General features: G+C 38.0%; 1 protein-coding gene across 6 annotated transcripts in view; it reads right to left on the reverse strand.

The window, feature by feature from the left end:
• LOC105472457 (multiple EGF like domains 10) overlaps positions 1-22,035 on the reverse strand; it is a 394,760-nt gene that overhangs the window by 124,517 nt on the left and 248,208 nt on the right. For 5 of the 6 annotated variants that reach the window (XM_071098507.1, XM_071098508.1, XM_071098506.1 and 2 more), the window contains 3 exons: positions 9,957-10,091; positions 2,198-2,299; positions 791-891 (listed from right to left, as the gene is read on the reverse strand). In XM_071098507.1, the coding sequence (XP_070954608.1) occupies positions 791-891; positions 2,198-2,299; positions 9,957-10,072 (319 nt within the window). In that variant the 5' untranslated portion in view covers positions 10,073-10,091. Of the gene's footprint in view, positions 1-790; positions 892-2,197; positions 2,300-9,956; positions 10,092-15,555; positions 15,689-22,035 lie in introns of all 6 variants that reach the window. The other variant, XM_071098510.1, reaches the window with a different exon arrangement.

Raw genomic sequence — 22,035 nt, forward strand, 5'->3', positions numbered from 1 at the left:
CAAATTACAGCAGAACCTTGTCTCTATGCTACTCAACATCAGCGTCTCAACTCAGAAAGCAGAGTTGTCCCTCTAGCCGTGTGTTGAGCCAGAATAGTCGAATAAAATAGTCTTTAATGATCTCTCTTCTAAGTGACCTATACACAATAGTAGGAAATCTCAATTGCAAACTGCATCTCACATGCATCTCATATTCTAGGATTCTCTGAAGTGTGTCATAAGATACCAAACTTCTCTCAAGACATCTCAGAATGAATTGGTGAAGTGAGGAGGGGAGAGAAGAGGGAAAATGACAATGAAAAGAAGTTCTATTTTGTGATGCAGACTTACTGTCATTTTTTAATGTGAAAACTCCTCTACATTTAATAAGACTCATCATTCTATGCACCAGAAAAGAATATGCTGGCCTCTCGGAAGTTGACTTGGGTCAGCTGCAGGAAAGTTAGGTCTCTGTTCTCTTCTGTGACCCAAGTCCAGTGAGTCCTGACCAATTTCCAATGAGACATTCATTGAAGAATTGTAATTTACATCACCACCTCCAGCCTTGAATCAGCTTTCTGTAACAGCTCTTTTCTCCTTAAGCAATATTCATTTGGAGACTTTGGATAGGACAGGAGGACAGAGTTAACGCTTCCTTCATTACACAAGCCAAGGAAAAGTAGCAACCAGAGAAAAAACGAATGTTCCAAGACACCCACCTCCCCAGGCCTCCGTCTCAGCTGCCATTAATGGAACCAAACCAGCACTGGGAAAAACAAGCGAATCTCAAAGGGGTGAAAGTCTTACTTACGGACACACATTTCCCCGCTTTCATAAAATCCAGGACAACATTGAGACTTGCGCCTATACATAGTCTTCTCCCCATGTCGATAGGCTGTCCGATAACTGACTCTATAGAGAGGGAAATATTAGCTATTAAACATAATAAAGATCTGAAAAGCAAAGTCTTTCAAACTAGTTATGAAGAAATATGGAATACACGTCTAGACCAATATAATACTAACTCATCAATTTGCTAAGAAGATATTAAGATGCCCAATTGAAGCTAATCTATGCTTTATTTGAAGGGGTCAGTAGGTTCATGATTTCCCTCTTTCACTTATCCTAAAATATGTTGAAAAGTATTGATTAATTCATATATGATACCCACCTAAGCATCATTCACTTATGTATGTTTTAAAGGAAGAATTCAGAGAATTCTCTTAAAAACCTTAGGGCAGTCTCATCCCACTATAATATGGAAGGCTAAGAGACATAAGATCTCTCCATTTAACTAAAGTGCCATTTATTCACAGATTCATTTACACAGCATGTGTTTGTTGAGCACTTACTATATCCTGGGCACTGTTCTAGACATTGGGAATGAGCAGAGAGCAAAACAATACAAATCCCTTGCTCTCAAGGAACTTACATTTTACTGGGGAAGACAGATCTGGCTGAATTTGTTAAAGTAAGGACATGCATTAAACAAATGATTAGATCATATAATGGCAGGTAATGATTACATGCTGTGAAGAAAAATAAAGCCTCAGTCAGGGAATAGAATGTGACAGGTGGGAAATGCTAATTTACACAGCGTGGCCAAGGCCAGCTTGTGTGAAGAAATGACATTGAGCATAACATCATTTAGTGCAGTACAAATCAGCAGATGCTACACTCAACACATAACTCATACACTATAAATGTTAGTATACTACTAATAAAATTAGGGCATCCGAGTTCCATTCTATATTAACATTAATATTTAATTATATTTTAGTTTTGTTTCTGTGTTCACGTTTATAGAAAAAAAATGTCTTGTTTTACTTAAGGGTCAAATTCAAGTTAGCCTAAATTGAGTCAGATGTTTAATTGGAAACATATGCTAAGATACGAATTGCTTGACATCTGCTGCTGTCCATAGGTAACAGTGTCTCCCCCAGTTATGTGCAACACGGAGGCTAGATGAATTCTTGTTAACAAATGATGATAAACAGCAGACACTTTCTCTTCAGTTAGGCTGTAAGCTCCTTTAGGGCATGGGCTACCTTTCTGCTTTTCTATATCCCCTGTGATTTGGCACAAAGATAAGACAGTAGCAAGCCCTCAATACCTATTCACTGAATTAATGGATGTACTTTCTGCTGTCATTAGTATCTCTGTATTAGAATCTATTCCTAGTTAGCCAAACTCATAAACATGTCTGAGCTTCTATTACCTGTGCCGCGTGCATTTAAACCAGTTTAGAATGTCAGTGCAGCTCGTGTAGTAAATTTGATCAAAGGGATGTGGGTATGACTCTTGCACAGTCACTGAGTAGCTGAAAAGAAATGGAAAAATAAGAAATCAGTATTTCTCTTTTTTAAATTAATAATATACTATGTATTTAAAAGTTTGTAAGCTAAATTATCTCCATTTGCAACTCCATAATGACTTTTAACAGAGAATTTCCATGATTTTATGGGTTTTTATTTAAACTAGAACCCCAAAAGGATCAATTTTAACAATATATTTAAAAGACAATGATTCATGCTGTAAATTTTAAAGAAAATCCTATTTTACTATTCACTATAAACCCTAATATTCCCAAATTTAAAAACACCACTCTGTTTTTCTGCCTTTAATTCCTCCTTTTATCCCAGGGCTCAAAGGATAACAAAGATCATTCACAGAAGGTTATGTTACTCAGCAAAGAAACAATTCAAGTAAAGTAATAAGGTACATTTTGCTACTGATTCTTAAAATATCAGAAAGAACATATTTTTCTCTAGTTGGAACTCAGAATAATTTGCTTTCAGGCAATGGAAGACCATACAGTACATAACAACTGAATAAATACTATAAAGTAGTCTTTAAACTTGGTTCTAAACATATGGCTGAGACAATTAGCCTAAAATAATCATACCAACAGTTTGCTACTACTTAAATAGTCTGTTTTCCAATACATTTTCACTAACAGGTTCCTGTTAGAGTGAAAACATACAAGCCTACGGGCCTAAGAACGTGGGTGGAAAACATCCATGAAATATGAAGAATTCTCACTGTTCAACTGCAGACTTCTTCGTTTTAAACAGTCTATTACATGCTAAAGAGCTTAGCGTCTGCCTATAAGAAAATGTGGATAATCTTCTCCAAACAATTTATTCTCTTAAAGATTTTCACTAAAATCTTTAATTCACACAAACAAACAAAATGGGCCATAATCACCGATTCACTTGCTGCAAATCAACAGCCCAAGTTCACTAATAGGAAGGAGGGAAGTTAAAATGTCAGCATGAAGAATTCAGGTTAGACAGAACCTTCTGATTTGAAAAGCTGTGTGGTGCTAGCCTCACAAACAATGGGTTTTCTTTCTGCAGCTGGTCTCTGGTAGTCATTATATATTAGGCTTCAATAGGACAGTCATGAAGTAATCGTACTATTCATAGTTTTGTATATTTCATTCTTTGCGATATTGCAATTTATTTCTAGGTAAATTTAGTGACCCTCCATAAATGTTGGGCAAATAAAACAGGCTCTATTGAAAAGAGCACTGGACTAGAAGAAGGCAGGGTTATAACTCTGTACTGACACTGAGTACAGAAACTGGGAGATGTTCAGCGGATAGCCTCACTTCCCCGGGTCCTCATGATCACATTTTAAAATAAAAGGAGTCAGAGAAGGTGTTGAAGATCCCCTCTTATTTAGCATCCTGAATTTCTAACATATACTTTCGATGACTGTTTCTTTCTCCCTCCAACAGATGTTACCCATTGCTACCTGCAAAAATAAGTTCAGATGAGGATACAGTGTGGTGTGCAAATGCCTGCATGCTATGATGTAACTCCTTTTGGGTAAAGCAAGAGGCCCCTGCTAAAATATTAATATTCTTGGAATGACATATCACATTAAACTATCAGTATTTTCTTCAGACCCCTAGCAGTGTCCTGAGGTTCTAAGACTTCCTTACCAATATTTCGTCCTCCTGTGAAATTAAATAATTCAAATTTAAAGCTGTTGGAACTTTAAATTTTAATTTTGAGCCTTGAGAGGAATATAACTATGTGGCCTGAGTCATGCAGCAAGTAGCTGCAACTTCTTTTTCCTATAAATGATTAGAAATAACCAAATGGCATCAGAGATAGACCCCCTCAGATCATTACCCTTCCTCATGAAATGTTAAAGCAATCTTCCTTGAAATGTAGCAAACTGTAATCAATCAAATCACTGTAACATATGTACTGGCTTTCTATAGAAAATGTTGAACCTTATTAAACTTCTCTGTTTCTGCCTATATAGGTGAAACTTTAACTTCCCCACTTGGGAAAACTGAGCCCATTCCTTTGAAGTCTGTTTTCTGTATGGCTGTCCTCAAATTGTGTGCTGAATAAACTCAATACTTAATCCTATTTTCTAACTCTCATTGTTTAAAGTTGACACTTTCAATCCAGCTGCTTGTAAAGAGCTGAATCTTAAGGCCTACAGCATTATATCTCTGTTCCATTTCTAGTGGAGAACAAAGTGAATGAATGTCCTCTGTGTATACAGCTGGTGTATAGGTACAGTCCTACATCACCTATGAGCAAAATAGAGCAACTTCCCACATGTGCTGTAAGAACAAAAAAGAAACCACTCTAAATTAATGCCAGTTGGGAGAAAAACACTTATTCAACCAGTCTCTACAGTACTAATTTAGCTGAACTAAATTCATTTGTTGGAACTAGAGCTGATACAGAGTTTCCAGAAAATTTCAAAGGCCATGTTCTGATATTCAAGTCTGTGTGCCTCGGAGTGCAAAAGTTATCAATAAATGCATCCTGGCCAGTTCTATTTGATGTGAAGGGAAGAACCAATTCCATAAGCCAACATGTAAAATGTTTTCACTGATTTCTAGGAACCAAAAAGAGTTTTTAAATGACAGGGAATGTTGGAGTACATGAATTTCCTCTTCTTGTCACTTGCTGCTCACCAATAGCTCTTTCATTAAAAGGACAATCAAAGTATTTAGGGTTCCAATTCAACAAACATTTATTGAGCAATTCCTGCCCTCAAGGAGCTCTCAGCCTAATGAGAGGCCAATATTTAAATGCTGAATGTAATATGATATAGCTTTCCATGGAGAAATATATATAGCTTGGGGGAAATAGGAGTATAAAATTTTGAGTATTTGTCCTCAATCTTGGCTTTACTCATTAAAATTATTTTGACACTCAAACCCAACACAGAACTGACTGCATATAAATTATTTTGAACTATATTAAACTATAGTTCTACTAATTTAACTATTTTAAACTACAGTTCAACTAATTTAACTATAGTTAAATTACTATATAAACTTAAGTGGAAGCTTCTTTCTGACCGGTAATAATTACCTGCCTAATTATCATCGGTCAGAAACTGAAGCTTCCACTTAAGCTTATAGGAGAAAGGTACCAAGCCTTTTCAACATGAATTTCTTTTCTGTTGTTTCTTACACACTATTTTTCCTTCTATATACTTTTTCATTTTTTTCATTTGTAAAGGTATTATAATCACACTATGGAATATGGAAAACACATTTTTAAAAAAGAGAGCAGGAGAGAGAATTCCACAGCTCTCACATAACCACCAATTGCATGTTGTTGTGCTTCTTTACAATTTCCAGGAGGTTTTAGTTTTTGGTTGAAGGTATTTCTAAATTCTTACATTACAATAATCACGCCATGCACATATTTCTAAAACATTCTTTTTTAACTTGAGTATATCATAAGCATTTTTCCATGTTAGTACAGTCTTCAAATTATGACTGCCAAATACTTTTAAGTGACTACACCTAATTTGCTCAACACCCACCAATCATTAGGCAATTAAGTTGTCACTCTTCAAGGGGTCCATTTTCTGGAAGTGATGTGTTTGAATCATGAAGGCAAGTGTCTGCAAGAATGGGCCTGCCTCCTCTGGTCTTTATCACCGCCGCTTTGGCCAGTGCTTAGGCTGCTGCTGGAACTTAATTAGCTTCTCTGCTAACACTCCATACTGCCATATTCACTAGCAGCTGCTCCTGAAGTCACAGAGTATGAGGGTACCTCCTCTATTATCTGGTCCAATCCCACTTTAATTGACAAGGAGCAACACTGAGCTTCCACATAGAGTCAGCAGTAACACCGAGACCCTCAGACACTGTCCTGCCCCATCGTCTCTCAAACATCACTATAGAACATTTAAAGCTTCTAAAACAGACAAAGAGTGGGAAAGTGGAATTTTAACAATCTGATCCTAATTCTACACAACTTTCAGCCTTCAGAAGCAAAACTCTTTATTTCCTGTTTGTTTGTTTAATCTTCTCAAACATACTGAAAACATATCATTGCCGTGATTTTAATCTATTAAGTGTTATCTGGGGAAAACCCCAGCAAGATTTAATTTAAGGTCAAAGAACCAGGGAGTGGGGGAGGAGATGGAGAATAAGGGGAGGAAGCCATTATCACTTGGGCACATTCCAAAGTGGTTAATTACATTTTACCTGCCTAAATTATCTTGTTACTTTAATCAGATATGGTAATAATCTTCATTTCTTATCTCTGCTTGCTTCAGGACTGCTGATTCAATTACTCTCCCTTCTGTGTCAGTAATTGAAGGTTTGGGCAAAGTGTGGTTTCTCTTCACTTGTACCTTCTTTAGAAGAAACCCCACTGAATGGAAAAGCTCAAATTCACAGACTACAGAAAGAAGGTTAGGAGAAGGAATAGATGATTTCTAGAGTAATTCATTTTCCAAAAAGATGCTGTACAGAGTTCCTTTAATCATAAACACCCCTTGAGTATTTAAATGATTTCATTTTCTCTCATTTCATTTTATGTACAATTTCTTAGAATCACAATTGCTGCATTAAAACAAGGCACATCTCTATTTCAAAATATTCAGATATCAATTGGGATGCAGCTAGAAGGCATTGATGGAAGTATTTTTGTTTAATGCTTCTCAAACTTGAATATGCAGAGAAATCTCCCTGGGATCTTGTTAAAATGCAGATTTCGATTTAGTAGGTCTGGGGTGGGACCTGAGAGTCTGCATTTCTAACAAGTTCATGCCTCAGCTCTGCAAACCACACTCAGAGGTAACCTCCAGGTGATTGCATGATTCTGAGCCATTGGGTACAGGTGGTTTTTAGCATAAGAAGAGCTTAAAATGAGCCCTACTACCAGAATTATGCCCTTGGAACTCATCTTCCTCTCCCCATTTCAGTTCAAGCCCATTTCCATTTTTGAAAATACTAGACAAACCTGTCACTTGTGCCTTTATTTGATCATTTTAATTTATCTTCTACACCAGTCCCAATTCTTGCCAAAACAATTCTACTTTCTTTTACCTTTCTTCTAGAAATCATTATCTAGTCTTACAACAGAAAATGTATCAAAAAGAAGATTACAGCTGTCAACCCTTCTTCCTGGTAGTACATTTTTAAAAAACTGGAAAATTTGTTCATCATTTTCCTGTTTGTTCACATTCAATTTCCCTCCCCCTTAGTGAGCATTTTAGAGTTTGCACTAATCACTTGTACAGTTGTTGGGTTCTATTAGGTTTAGAGATTAATGTGCCCCTTGTCTATCTGTCTTTCTCACTCTCCATGCCCCTCCCACATTGTTGTACATATTTAGTCATTTCATTTCCTATCAGAAGATGAACTCACTCATTCAAGAATTATTTATTGAACACATGCCACATGCAAGGCAGTGTTTTAGACAGTGGGAATTATCAGTGGTGAGCCAAACAATGAAATTATGCATTGGCAGCTCTGATCAACTGCTGACCAAGGAAGCAGGACAAAATGTGTATTTATAAGTGGGTGCTGGATTATTTGAAGCCTTGAAATTGTTTTCTCTCTCTCTCTTTTTTTTGGGGGGGGGATGGGGGAGACAGGGTCTTGCTCTGTCACCCAGGCTGGAGTACAGTGGCATGATCTCAGCTCACTACAGCCTCCACCTCCTGAGTTCAAGTGACTCTTGTGCCTCAGCCTCTCTAGTAGCTGGAATTACAGGCATGCACCACCACGCTTGGCTTTTTGTATTTTTAGTAGAGACGGGGCTTTGCCATGTTGGCCAGGCTGGTCTCGAAATCCTGGCCTCAAGTGATCTACCTACCTCGGCCTCCCAAGGTCCTGGGATTACAGGTGTGAGCCACCACACACCCAGCCTTTTTTTCTCTTACAGTATTTCCCTCAGAGAGTTCATCTGTTCACATCTCACATGAGTTCATCTATTCACATCTCCCATCTCATCATGCTGGATAGTCCCAAATCTATATTCCCAAATACTTCTAGGCCCATATTTTACATTGATTTTATAAACCCAACATGGCAAACCCACACTAACCTCTTCCCTTTCAAATCAGCTCTCTCTTTTATTTTTCCATATGCGCAATGACATCTGGATTACTTCACGCAGCAAGTGCTAAATCCTAGTCTTCTCTGCTTCCTTCACTTCCTCAATGTATTATCAAGATCTGTTGATTCTTGTTTCACAGCATCTCACAAATTTGACTTTTCCTCCCATCCCAAATCTATCATCCCTCCAAGAAGTTCAACCACCAATGGTCTCTTCCTTTACTAAATTTGACATGTACCCATTCATGTAGCCGCTGATTCATTTTTATGACTTTAATAAGTATTTATTATATATTTTCTTGATGAAATGGTTTATGGGAAGTGCTGTAAATCTTATAAAGAGAACTAATAGGAAGTCCTTCTGCTTAAATTCTGTATAATGTAGTTAATACCACAAATATATAGAACTTTATTATATACATATATTCTCTGTACAGCTTAAAGTTTCATAATAATATATATCTCCATTGACTAATCAGGTAATTATGTTTTAATTACCCTGCTTGTAACACTACCAATGGAGGTAGGGATAAGCCCTCACCAAAAATAATGCTGAGTGAGAAACCAGCGTGTCCCCAGAATAATACCACTGCTGTGCTTGAGAGGCTCTGGGCTTTGTGCGTCCTAACAGTGGGGGACAAAGGTGATTAGAATGTGTACTCTGTGGTTTGCTAATCATGGTGCTGAAGATCAAGAGTCTGATATAATTGTACTTATAACTATTAAAAATACATATTACCCTCAAGTACTTAACATCTTCTCTTTGTTTAAAACATTTGCATTTACTTTTTGGATAAAGATAATTTCTGGGAAAGTCAAGTAGCACATTAGAGCAGAGCCCACTGGACTTGATTGTACTGCAATATCGTTGGATGGGTTTGTACTATTTTTGTGTTCCAAAAGGGACTATAAGGTCCTGGAGGATGACCTACTGTTTTGTACTTTTTACTGCAAATTGCTCATATCTGGACATTACATCATCTGCCTTCATATAATCATACCCTCCTGAAATACAGTTCTAACTCTGTTCTGGTTGTGCACAGTTCTCGGTGGTCCACATGGCACTGATTTCAAACGGCCTCCCTTTCCGAGATCCCCTTCCAACCACTGCAACCCACTCATCTTATTCAGTTCTTCAAGAGCATCTCAGGGGACACTACCTCTATGCAGCCTTGCCAGTTTACCCCAAAATCAGGTCTCCCTTTTCAAGCCATCTACAGCAAAATTCTTTTAAATCCCATACATTTCAATACTTTAGTATATTATCTCATGCTGCTTTCCACTTCTTACTCATGGGTTCCCATGCATAAGTCCAGCTCCCCCAAATTAATGCAAATTCAAATCAGAAACAAGACCTTAGGAAGATCTTTTAATTGCTCTATTAATGCTTTCCCTGAATCTCACAATTGCACTTGCATTAGAATTAGATATGTCAAGATTTTTTTCACATAATATATACACTGTAAGACTAAGGGGACTAACACTACCTAATTTGCTAGCTATGACTAATGATTTTTACATAAAAGTAATTTCACAATCTCTTCGCAAATTCTAATTTTATACATCTGACTGATAATTATAGTATATAAGGGAACTTCTCAGCAATTTTTTGTCAGGCTCCTTTCAGAACCATTACCTTTCCCAGTGGCTACACACATTAGGGTCTTCGAGATTCAGAGGTGATGCTGTCCCAATCCACTGGCATAATAATAAACAAATAAAGCTCAGGCATGAGTTCAAAGAAATAACCATTTTTTTTCTGCAGAACAACCTACAAGAAAAAAAAATCCGAATTAGAAATGCATTGAAATGACTCACACAGAATTCTTTTCAGTACAGCAACCACCAGGTACCAGTTGTCACTGGGGCTCATAACAAGCCATATATTTCAATAGCCAGGTCACCAAATTCCATGATCCCAGAGAGAGGGGTGTTTCTTATGTTGTGCAGGGTGGCTACTGTTTTGCAAATTACTAAAATATGCAAATCATCATCAATTGCCACAAGAACAAAAGCCCTTCTCATTTATGTCAGCCAATATTAAAGAAATCTACCAGAACAATTCAGAGCAATACAGGCCTCCACATTCTCTCACCCGGCATATTTCCCTTCTAGAAGAGGAGGGCACACAGAGATAGCTGGCCTCATTTGTCCTAGAAAATAAATGATGAAACAGAAGCTCCATCGAATCAAGAGAGAGGTACCTCAGGCTCAAACTGAGATTCATTTGATAAGCCATTCAATGCACTGAATGCCTGCTCCATCCTAGGCACCATGCAAAGGCTGGATATAAAATACAGAGCCAGTCCCTATCACTGCCTGTTAAGACGTTTATAATTTAGTAATCATGACATAAGTTTCTTAAACATAATGCTTCAATTTCTCCATCTGCTGAAAAGAAATGAAACCAACCATCTCACAGCGGTTTCTAAAAACTAGACTATGCCTAGAAAAAAATGTAAGGCTGTTTGCAGGTCAATGTTTGAGAAAATGAACCTAAAAACCGTAAAGTAACATATTTAAAAGCTCGGAAAATAGATAGGCTGGCAAAGGAGATAGAAGAGGGTGAATGTTCCAGGCAGAGGGATCCACAGGTAAGGGATGGCCAGGTGCATTTAGGGAGTTCAAGTTAATTCATGGTAAGAGAAAGGGGACAGCTGGAGAAAGAGACAGAGGGTGAGTCGTGATGGGTTTCATAAGCCATTGTGTAGTAGGGAACTTCATCCAAGGATAACACGGAGCTAGTAAATGATGCAGAGTGGCATTAGAAGAATGACTCTAGCTGCAAGGGGAGGCTCTTGGAGGGAGGCCAGGGGAGACGCGACTGTGAACAGATCAAGGCAGCAGCAATGGGGTTGTAAGAAGTGGAGTGGCTCTGGGAGATTTTTAGGATGTGGAATCAACAGGATTTGGCTATTGAACATGGATTAAGGGAGGGGAGGAGCTTCTGGTTTAGCCCCTTATGGGGATTGTTAGCCCTTCACTGAGATGGGACTCACAGAAGCCCTCCTCTGGGGAGGGGAAGCTTTGAGTTCAGTTTTAGATATGTCAGGTTGAAGGTTCCTCTGATATCATCAAGCGAAGCCACCTACAGGCATTTATTGAACACATGCGATGTGCTAGGACCTGCGCCAGGCCCAGGTGTGTAACACCTGTAATGGTTTGCACCTGAGAATCACATGCACTCCTGCAGCCTCTGGAATTTAGTAAGAAGGAGAAGTTTAATTGTCATACTATGTCATCTAATCATTATAAAAATGGACACAAAATTAGAAATCACTGATCCATTTCTTAATTACAAACAAAATAAGCACCAACCTGCTTGTTGGTAAACTAGTGAAATTAGTAATAATAAGCCAGATTATTTGAGCAAAGCAGTGATTTTCTGGGTGGGAGCTGACATTTTAAGAAGTTATACTCATTTTCCACACCAAGAAATTTTCAATATTTGGGAACCAAATGTATTGAATAATAACTTTATGGTTTGAAAAGACAAATTTATCTTAAAACAAACAAATAAACAATAACAGCAAAAAAACAACTTTAGGAAATAGTTTATCATTCAAATTCAGGACAGATCAAATGAGGAAATATTAAATTCTTCAAAATCAAGATTGTTTAAGTATACTATGACAAGTCACCTATCGCTGACTCAACAAAGGCTAAAAGAAAATGTTTGACTTGGAATAAGGAAAAAAAATCATGAATTTGTAGTATAATTAAAAGATATTGTGTAAGCCATTAAAGAAGCTGTAAAATCTTAAAAAGGATATTTCAATGGTCACTAAATAATTCCAATAGATAAAGCATAAATAGATAGCGAAAATTAATAGATTAATTTAAATTCTTGACATTTCTCACATGCTAACCATCATGAAATTGTAAAATCTGAAGCTTAACATTATATAAAGAAGCTATTTCATTTAACAGGAATGAATAAAAAATGATGGTGATAATAATAATAAACAATAACAGCTAACATTTCCTGACCAATTACTGTATGCCAGACACAGTACTGAGCCATTTATGTGAATTATCTATGTAATCCTTACAGCAACTTAACTAAGAAGTAGTAGTTTTTATTGTCCCTGTTTTACAGCTGAAGCCATGTAATATACAGCTAGTGTTTTCCTGATCCATCAAAAACATCTTTAATATATTTGGCTGTAACAAATAAGCATGGCAATTATTTCCTTGTCTCATTGCTTTGTCTATGTGAGGAGAAGTATTTCCTTTCAATGAAGTGTGAAATGTGTTTAGCTTTCATTCTTTCCTCAAAGACATGAAGGCTGGTAAGCAGTAACCTTCCATCTACTCATAAACAGTTACCCCAAATTGGAAAGTTTATTTCCTGAGTCATCTCAGACTCAAACCATCCATTTACCAATTAGAAATGTTTAGTCTGTAAAGTTAGAAATTGCCACAAGCCATGAATCAAGGTCCAAGAACAAGAAAGAGGTTGTGAGTTTTCTTTTAGTGTAAAAATATTGACACTAATCTTCTGGTTTCTCTTCTTGCTTTGAACCTGATGCATTGCCCTGTGAAGAGGAGGTGACACAGAAAAAGCAGAATTTGGCCACCTTCTCATTGCTTTGGAAGTTCAGTATACAGAAATATCAAACTGCATTGAGAAGTCGCAGGTACCATTTTTGAAAGATAAAATATCAGTCCATTAAAAAATATGTGTGTGTGTGTGTGTATTACTTGGTCTCTTTGTCCCAATGCATTTTCCTCATTAAAATTAGAAAATTAACTGAGCTCTAGAGTAATCTGCAAAACCAAAAAGAATTGTTTGATCAAGAGGCAAGGATCATGCAAATTCACATAAGCTGGTGAGAAAATAACACAGATGTTATAGAGGATGAGGAGAGAAGACATCTCACAAATATGTCAATAAGCTGTAGAGAACTAAGAAACACAGCATTTCTCTAAATTAGGAAACATGGATTGTCCTTTCATTCTATCTTGTTTAGTAAAGGCACTGAGATGCAATCAAAATCAGAAGTTGATAGGACATTTAGGCCAGGCGTGGTGGCTCATGCCTGTAATCCCAGCACTTTGGGAGGCCAAGGTGGGTGGATCATCTGAGGTCAGGAGTTCAAAACCCCCTGGCCAACAGAGTGAAATCCTGTCTCTACTAAAAAATACAAGAAATTAGCCAGGCATGCTGGCAGGTGCCTATAATCCCAGCTACTTGGGAGGCTGAGGCAGAAGAATTGCTTGAACCCGGGAGGCAGAGGCTGCAATGAGCCAAGATCGTGCCACTGTACTCCAGCCTGGGCAACAGGAGCGAAACTCTATCTCAAAAAAAGAAAGAGAGAGAGAGAGAGAGAGAGAGAGAGAGAGAGAGAGAGAGAGAGAGAGAGAGAGAAAGAAAGAAAGAAAGAAAGAAAGAAAGAAAGAAAGAAAGAAAGAAAGAAAGAAAGAAAGAAAGAAAGAAAGAAAGAAAGAAAGAAAGAAGAGAGAGAGAAGAGAGAGGAAGGAAGGAAGGAAGGAAGGAAGGAAGGAAGGAAGGAAGGAAGGAAGGAAGGAAGGAAGGAAGGAAGGAAGGAAGGAAGGAAGGAAGGGAGAAAGGAAGGAAAGAGAGAAAGAGAGAAAGAAGGAAGGAAGATAGGGCATTCATTTACTTTTTCCCTGTCTTGTTTTCTTCTATAGGTTTTGGTGAGTAAACGTGGTGAGTACCCTTTTTCCACTATGTCCACTCTGAAGAAGGAAAGTCCAGTACATTTATTCTTCCTCATTTCTCTCTTCTATGCTGTGGCATCCTGTCTTATAATTTTCCACTTTGGAATGCAAATGAAAACAAAATGAAATTTTTTAAAAATAGTATTATTTCAATTGAAAACAAAGGCAATGCAGTGGTGATTTGCTTCATTAAGACAGACATTTTGAATATATTCAAATCTCTAAATTGGGTGTTGGCTACCCTCACCCACTCAGACTTCCTCTTCAAATAACTTTCCTATGATTCCATTTAACACAATTTAAAATGTAAAAAAATGAAGAGTCATTTGCATGAACCCCCTAGTGCCAAACTTGATTGCATTTCAGATCATTCACTTAATTATTATGGAAAAATCAAAACAAAATCAGCACAACTGATTAGCATTGCTAAAGTGCTCCTATTAGAAAGGGAAACAGCCCACAGAGTTAACTCTTGCTGCCTGTGTTTTGCAGCTCCACTTGGAAGGCAAGCTTTGCTTATTCTACCACAAAAGCCTCAGTAAATGATTAGGATGAATAAAATCCTTACAATGGATGAGACTTAGTTCTGATGATAAGCAGTAGTTTCTTCATCATTGAGTTAAAAGGAAATAAATAATGGGGTATTGACTTATTAATTTATTTTTGAAACAACAGAGGGGGAAATTATTCCAGATGATTCCTTTTGGCTCCAAAATCTATTTTCTTCCTAGAATCAATTAAGTGCACACATAGAAATAACTTGGGTACCCTCAACCAGTTTTTTCTCAAGCTCATTTTCTGCTACTAAGATTCTCTCACATATCTCTAAGTTAAATTAAAACAAATTTCTTGATTAAGAATAGCCACTTTTCAACAAGAGCCATCCATTTCACCTGACCACTCCATCGTGTTATCTGTAAAGGATGTACTCACTCTTCCTCAAACTACTCAGAAAGACCGGCAGAGGCAGTGTGCTAAGTTCTTCCTGGAGCTTTGAGGCCATGAACAGAGAAGCAATGGTCCAGCTTCAGCGCATTAAAGATGTAGAATGAGTAATGCTTGCTGGTTGCCCTGAGAACAATCTCAGATGAGGACTTCCATAGACATATTAGTTTGCTGATGAAAGGAATTCTTAAGGCATTAGCATGACTTCTCTGTTCACTGAGCAAGGTTAGTTATTCTAATAACATATTACATTATCCAGGTATGACTATTCATTTCAAACAGTACAAGTGCTATATTTACTTTGTTTTGAGGGCCTCATGTCATTTTGCTAACATCAAACCCACAACAAACATATTCTAAATCAAATTACATTATGTAATGGCAGGAACAGAGTATTCCTGGGAAGTTTTTAAGTTAAATGAGTGTGTCTACCAGCATTAATAAAAGAAAGGCCAGGTGTGGTGGCTCCCATAATCCCAATACTTTGGGAAACCAAGGTGAGAGGATTACTTGAGCCCAGGAGTTTGCGACTAGCCTCAGCAACATAGCAAGACCCTAGCCCTATTAAAAAAAAAAAAAAAATAGCCAGGCTTGGTGGCATGCACCTGTAGTCCCAGTTACTGAGAGGGGTGGAGTATAGGGTGAGGTAGGAGGATCGCTTGAGCCTCGGAGGTCAAGGCTGCAGTGAGCTGTGATTGTGGCACTGCATTCCAGCTGGGTGGTGGAGCAAGTCTCTGCCTTAAAAAAAAAAAAAAACTCTCAAAATCTATTTTATAATGGCTTTATATAATGGCATTTTATAATGGTTTTATAAACATGCCCCCTCCCGCCCACACACACATACACACAAAATCCCTAAACATTAGCATGAAGTGAATGTTTACTAATGGTTCTAATTCTTTGGGCACTTCACATTAAACAAAAACTGGGCAAGGCACTGACAATGTCCAGTGCTGACTATCCCGAAGGAGCTCATAGCCCCATGTGGAAAATGGCCACAAACTGATCTATTCAGTACAGCATGATGCACACTATGGTTAAGACCAGAATAAGCTACATGGGAACAGAGATGTTGCCCTGCCTACCTAACCAGCCAGCCCCACCGTCATTATATAGGTGGTGTTAAGGGATAATTTGGGGAAGACCCTGGTAACTCACTCATCATCAACTTTGTAAAATCCTCTACAATGTCTCTGTGAAATCATCATCCACAACACATGTGGGAAAATATCTACAAACAATACTCATTAAAGATCTAAGTGCAAGAAACCATGGCAACTACTGTGACTTGTAAAGCACAGTCTCTGCCCATAACAGCTTAAAATCTACTAGGGAAAAATTATAAACAAAATATGATTATTTGCCAATGAGTCCATTTAGAGATGACTTGCCAGAGTTTTAAGAGGAGGGGAAGCCAAAAAGAGCAATGAAGGCACACGAAAAAAGTCAAACTTGAGCAGGGACTTGAAAAAGAAAAGAAACTAGAAATCACTGAGTAGCATGTCACACTAGCAATAAAATCTCACTGAGTCCACGGGACAGGGTCTATTATCCCCATACAGGGAATACTGAGATTAAACGTCTCCCTGGAAGGCAGACAATCAGGTAAGAGCAGATATACGAACAGGCCTGGCTGATGGCTACAATGCCTGTGACCTGCATCACACCTGGATAAAAGGAATCTTCTGAGTAAACAAAAACTCAAGGAGGGGCCACAAGGCAAAGAGAAAGATAAGAGCCACGCCTTAGGGGTGGAAAGCAGAAGGTTTTGTAACAGATTGTGAGAAGTAATGCTAGAAAGGAGGGTGGTGCTTGGTGGTGATAAAGGGCCTTCAGCACCAGGCTAAAGAGTTGAGTCTATCCTGTCTGCAGTAGAATTCACTTGAAGTCTTTGAGCAAGGGCATTATTTGATGAAAGAGGTACTTGGGGAATTAACAGAGAAGGTCTGCAAAAACCAACCAAGGGACCAAATCCTTTGGAGGCAAAGACAGAGTGTGGAGGTTACTGCACTCACGTGTGAAGTGGAACGACCTTCCTAGGGTGGCAGCCTAGGAATCGGAAGTGTGCAAGAAAACCAATGAGAGAAAGAATCAGCAGGCCTGGCAGAAATAATAGAAATTATGGTAGAGATCAAGGAGAGCTGTTTTGGGTTTAAAACATTCTGAATCCCCTGGTTATATCTTCTGGGTTCAATCTATTTATTTCTACTGAGAAAACAAGTTACATCTCTTTTTTATTAGAAAAAGAAACTTCAAACACCACTTCTTGTTCCAAACTTTGATGAATAAAATCATATTTATTTTTCCAAATTTGTCATAATTTGATACACGTCAATAACATTCCTACTCATTCTTCTCAACCTTAAGAGTCTTAATTTTCCTGGCCTGTCAACAAAAATAAAAAGCCCTCTTAGCAAGTTTATAAAGTTCACTCTTTTTTTCTTCTTTTTTTCAATGCTGCTACAGCCAACCATAATGATACCCTATTATTGTAGCTGGCCTCCAGGATGGCCTCCAATGATCCCTGCCTGTGTAAGCCCCTCTCACAATGAATAAGTGGGCTTGTATAACCAATAGAATATTACAAAAATGATAAACTTCCAAACTAGGTCATAAAAGGCACTGAAATTCCCATCTCACTTCTTTGAACACCATTTCACAGGAAGCCAGCTGCTATGATATTCGGATGCTCAAGCAGCCATATGGAGAGACCAACATAGTAAGGAACTGAGGCCTCCTGCTAACAGCCATGTGAGTGATCCATCTTGGAAGTGGATCCTCTAGCTCCTGCTAAACCTTTAGATGACTGCGGCCCTTGCTTACATACTTATTATAAACTCATGAGACCCTGAGCTAGAACCACCAGCTAAGCTACTCTCAAATTCCTAGCCCACGGAAACTGTGAGTAATAAATGTTCGTTGTTTTAGGCTGCTAATTTTTGAGTTCATGTGAAGAAACAATATATAACCAATATGCCTATATTTAAGTATGTCATACCAAAATTACTTTTACTTCCAAAACACCTCCTAATAACGCCCATCATTTCATTGGCATCTTTAGTAGCATTGACATACAGAAGTAACCACCTGCAATGCTTCTGAAATCTTTTCTCTACATTGTAACTCCTGGCAAGAGCCCATCACCTTCTAATAACAGCTTGAGTTATTTTGTGCCTAGAGGCATAACCTCACAATGCCTGTACTTTGAGGTACATCTGCTATTCTTCCACACAGGGCACCGTCCCAGATTATCCGGCCATTTATGCATAGTCATTTAGCATGTGACTTTCCAGAATAATTGACCTACCTCATCATAACTTAGAGAATTCATCATGTGCTGTGTGCAGGTCATTTATAAAATATTAAATAAATGAATTTCAGACTGTTCGCTGGGTTACTTTTTCATCTACAAATAAATGTTTCTTTTATTTTTCCGCATTTGGGCTACTTTTCTATGATTATCCCTGATCAGGTAATATACAACAATTTAATTTTTTAAACTTTTTATTTTAAAATAGTTTCAAATTTACTTGAAAGTTACAAAAATATCACAAGGAATGTCCAGGCATATATATATATATATATGCGCAACATGTGTGTGTGTTTGTGTGTGTATATATGTTTTTTGTAATCATTTAAGAGTAATTTGTGCACATCAGTCTCCTTTACTTCTAAATACTTCAATGTGCATGTCCTAAGGATATTTACTTGTATAATTATCGTACAATGATACACAAAAAATTTAACATTAATGCAATACTACCATCTAATCTGTAGACCTAACTGAAATTTCATCAGCTGTTGTAATCATGTGATTACTTTAAGAATTTTTCACATGGATGCCTTTCAAATGCTTTGCCGATGAACAAACATTTGTTATTTCAATCAGCAAACACTAGTGAAGGCCATGTTTGCCCTCAAAGAATTAACAATCTAATGTGAGAGTAGTACCATGCAGATGGTAATGACAGGGCAATGAAAAACGTGATTACGGTCAAAGGAGGATTACAAAACATGTATGGGCATTCAGAAAGTACTTACAACTGGTGAATGGGGAAAACAGATAGCATTATTGAAGACTCCACAAAAAAAGGTCTTTAAGAAACTTTTTGCTGGGTAGATGGAGCAGTATAGGCAGAGGAATCAGTAAAAACGAAGGCAGGAGAAAGTGAGAGCTCAGAGGAAAGGCAAAGAGGCAGGATTGTTTGAAGCACAGTGTGAAAGTGAGTGGGAAAGGAAGTTTAGGAGCCAGATCAGGAATGACACTGAATATGATGGCTTGAGATTTACTCAAGGTGAAACATCCAAACACCTCATGAGACCTCAGGCAGTCCAACAGTGAAGGAATCTGAGAAAAATGACTCAAAAAATGGAACATGATCAACCCAGGAGGAAAGGGAGACTTAGGGCTTTTTTTCTCTTTCAACCAAAAACACTATTTTTTTTTAATTTTTATTTATTTATTTATTTATTTTACAAAAGTGCTAATTGAAGAAGCTGAAAGATTTCCAGTTTGACCAATCCTCTGATGAGACAAGCAGGGGAAAAAATCCAATCACAACAGAATAAATGACAAAAGAAGGCAATTTCCTTGAGAAAAGACAAGTCAAACTTTAAGGAGAAAGAGGAGCAAATATAATTCTCTGACATGTAGCAGGGTACTTGAGCATCATCAGAATCTTCAGTCTTTCCCTTTTCATGGTACGGGGAGGACAGGGAGGGACACTGAGAGGAAGCCTGAGTACAGGCAAGGTCCCTCTCTCGGGAAGATCCTCTTCAAGGGTGTCTGGAGCAACAGTCAGAAGGATGCTAACAGATATTCTACCCCCATCACTGGCATGACAAGGGGCACCTACATGTCATCTGCTCTCCTATCTCTGGGTCATTAACCTAGCCTTCAATTACTGCGACACTCACTATTAGGGCATAGATGAGCAATCCAAGTTAAGTCTTGCTTTCCTCAAAGGTCAAAAGAAAACCCCATAGAGGAACAAAGACCTTATGAGGAAAAGAATTTCTATAAAACCAAAATCTTAGAAAATGTTCCTGTCAACTGAACCTATTCAGATTCCATTAAGGCAAGCATGAGCACACACATGCATAAACACACACACACACACACACACACACACACACACACACACACACACCCTGAGCATTCCTCTAACAGGATACAGAAATTTGAGTTTTTAACATTTACTTGGCTCCCAAGAGTTTCTAGAGCAATACATATGTCCAGAATCCACAGAGCTCTTGTGTAAGAAATAATAGAACAAAATGTTAGCGTTGAAGGCCTTCATGGCGTCCAATCAAAATCCTTTCATTGTATGGATGAAATAACAGAAGGTCAAGTTAAGATGACTTGGCCATGATCACAGAGCTCATTTGTAAGTGGCCCAACACTGGAACCCAGAACTCAGTTCTCTTAACTTACAGTCAAATCACCTCTTCATCAGGTAAAAACAGTCACAGTCCTTCTAAAATAACACTTCACCTGTGTATTGTAGCAATAAATGCATCTTGAAATGCAAATTCACTAAAAGTTAGATACTGTAAGAGACTAAGCTACTTTCTGGTCAAAACTGAATATGTGAATTGGAAAGTACAAAAGATATTTCCACATTTACACTGTATAGATGTTTTGAATAATCAGTGACATTTGTGACTCAACTGCCATTCTTCCCAGTGGACTCAGTTCTGAACCACTAACCCAGACCAGGAAGCAGAGTGACCACAGGTATCTCACAGCAGGCATTGCCACAAAAGAATCTGAACACATTTATCCTCATGGTTTTAAGCCCACATCGTCAAAAGCTTTGAAGATTTGAGGCAAAATGCGAGGAAACTGCTGAGGAAGTACAAGTAGGTGAAAGAATGTCATTATTCAAAGCTGCATTTGGTCAGGATATTCAGGAGAAAATGCTTGGGCAGCCTCACCTCCCACTTCCACTTCCTCACCAATCGCATATGTATGCAAATATACGAAGCCACAACCCAAACCCCAACTTTATGACTATTAAAGCGGGGCTTTGTTTTAGTAGATAAATTGCCACATGCTGAATTAGCAACACCACTTCCTGTGGTATCTAGACTGATCTTTCACTCAATAAATGACCCTGTCTGACCCTAATGGTTGGAGAACAATCTCATATTGTTAGGAAAATCAAGCGTCATTCTCCATATTACTTCCTTCATTCACATCATCCATAATTATCTCTTCTAATTTCCCTGTGTCTTCTGGTTTGTCCTTCCCTGCCATTTTTAGTGAAATTCAGGACCTGATGCCATGGGGACAGGTGGAGACAGTGACAGGGGTAAATTCTAGTCTAATGCAGCATCAAACTGATCACTGGCAGGACATGGCTCCCTCTCTTATTTCCTTTTCAGAAACATCAGTCAGGAAAGCAGCTTTCATGGCAAGCAAACTTATAATGAGAGTGATTTTTCTCTTTGCTTTTCTTATAAACCTCCAGAATGCCTAAGATTCTTCGACTTTTGTGTGAACATAGCCTTTAGCCGAAAGCTGGTCCAATACTCTAATTTTACAGATGATGATGCTGTGGTCTGGAGAAATTAAAAGTGTGCCCAAGGTCACAAAGCTATTTTCTAAATGGCTTCTCCTTAGGCCACTATTGGGCCAAAATTCAAGATCCTATCAGTTTGTCTTGCCCAATAATATGAATTGCTACACACAAATATAATAAAGATGCAATTACTTTCTTTCTGTGGCTGATGCCACTGTTAATAGAGTACAAATATAGAGATAATTGGCCCTAGGGTGCTTATAAAAGTTTAACAGTAAAAAATTGATTAGTTGGCCAAAGACTTTAATAAGGCAACTTGTGAATGCTCCTTTTCATTCCCAGGAGGAAGAGCTCGCAGTGAATTATGTCTATTCAATCTATGCATCAAAGGAGCAGATCAGATACAAGCATGGTAGAAGCTTTGCCAATGGCCATGTGAAAGAGCTGATGGAAGGTAAACTGATATCTCCTAATTTCCTCAGTGCAATGATGCCTTCTTGGTTGTCTGCAGTATCCTCAGTACCTAAAACAGCATCTGGCACAACAAATGAATGAATGAAT

Source organism: Macaca nemestrina, chromosome 6 (genome assembly GCF_043159975.1).
Source record: "Macaca nemestrina isolate mMacNem1 chromosome 6, mMacNem.hap1, whole genome shotgun sequence".
Taxonomy (NCBI): domain Eukaryota; kingdom Metazoa; phylum Chordata; class Mammalia; order Primates; family Cercopithecidae; genus Macaca; species Macaca nemestrina.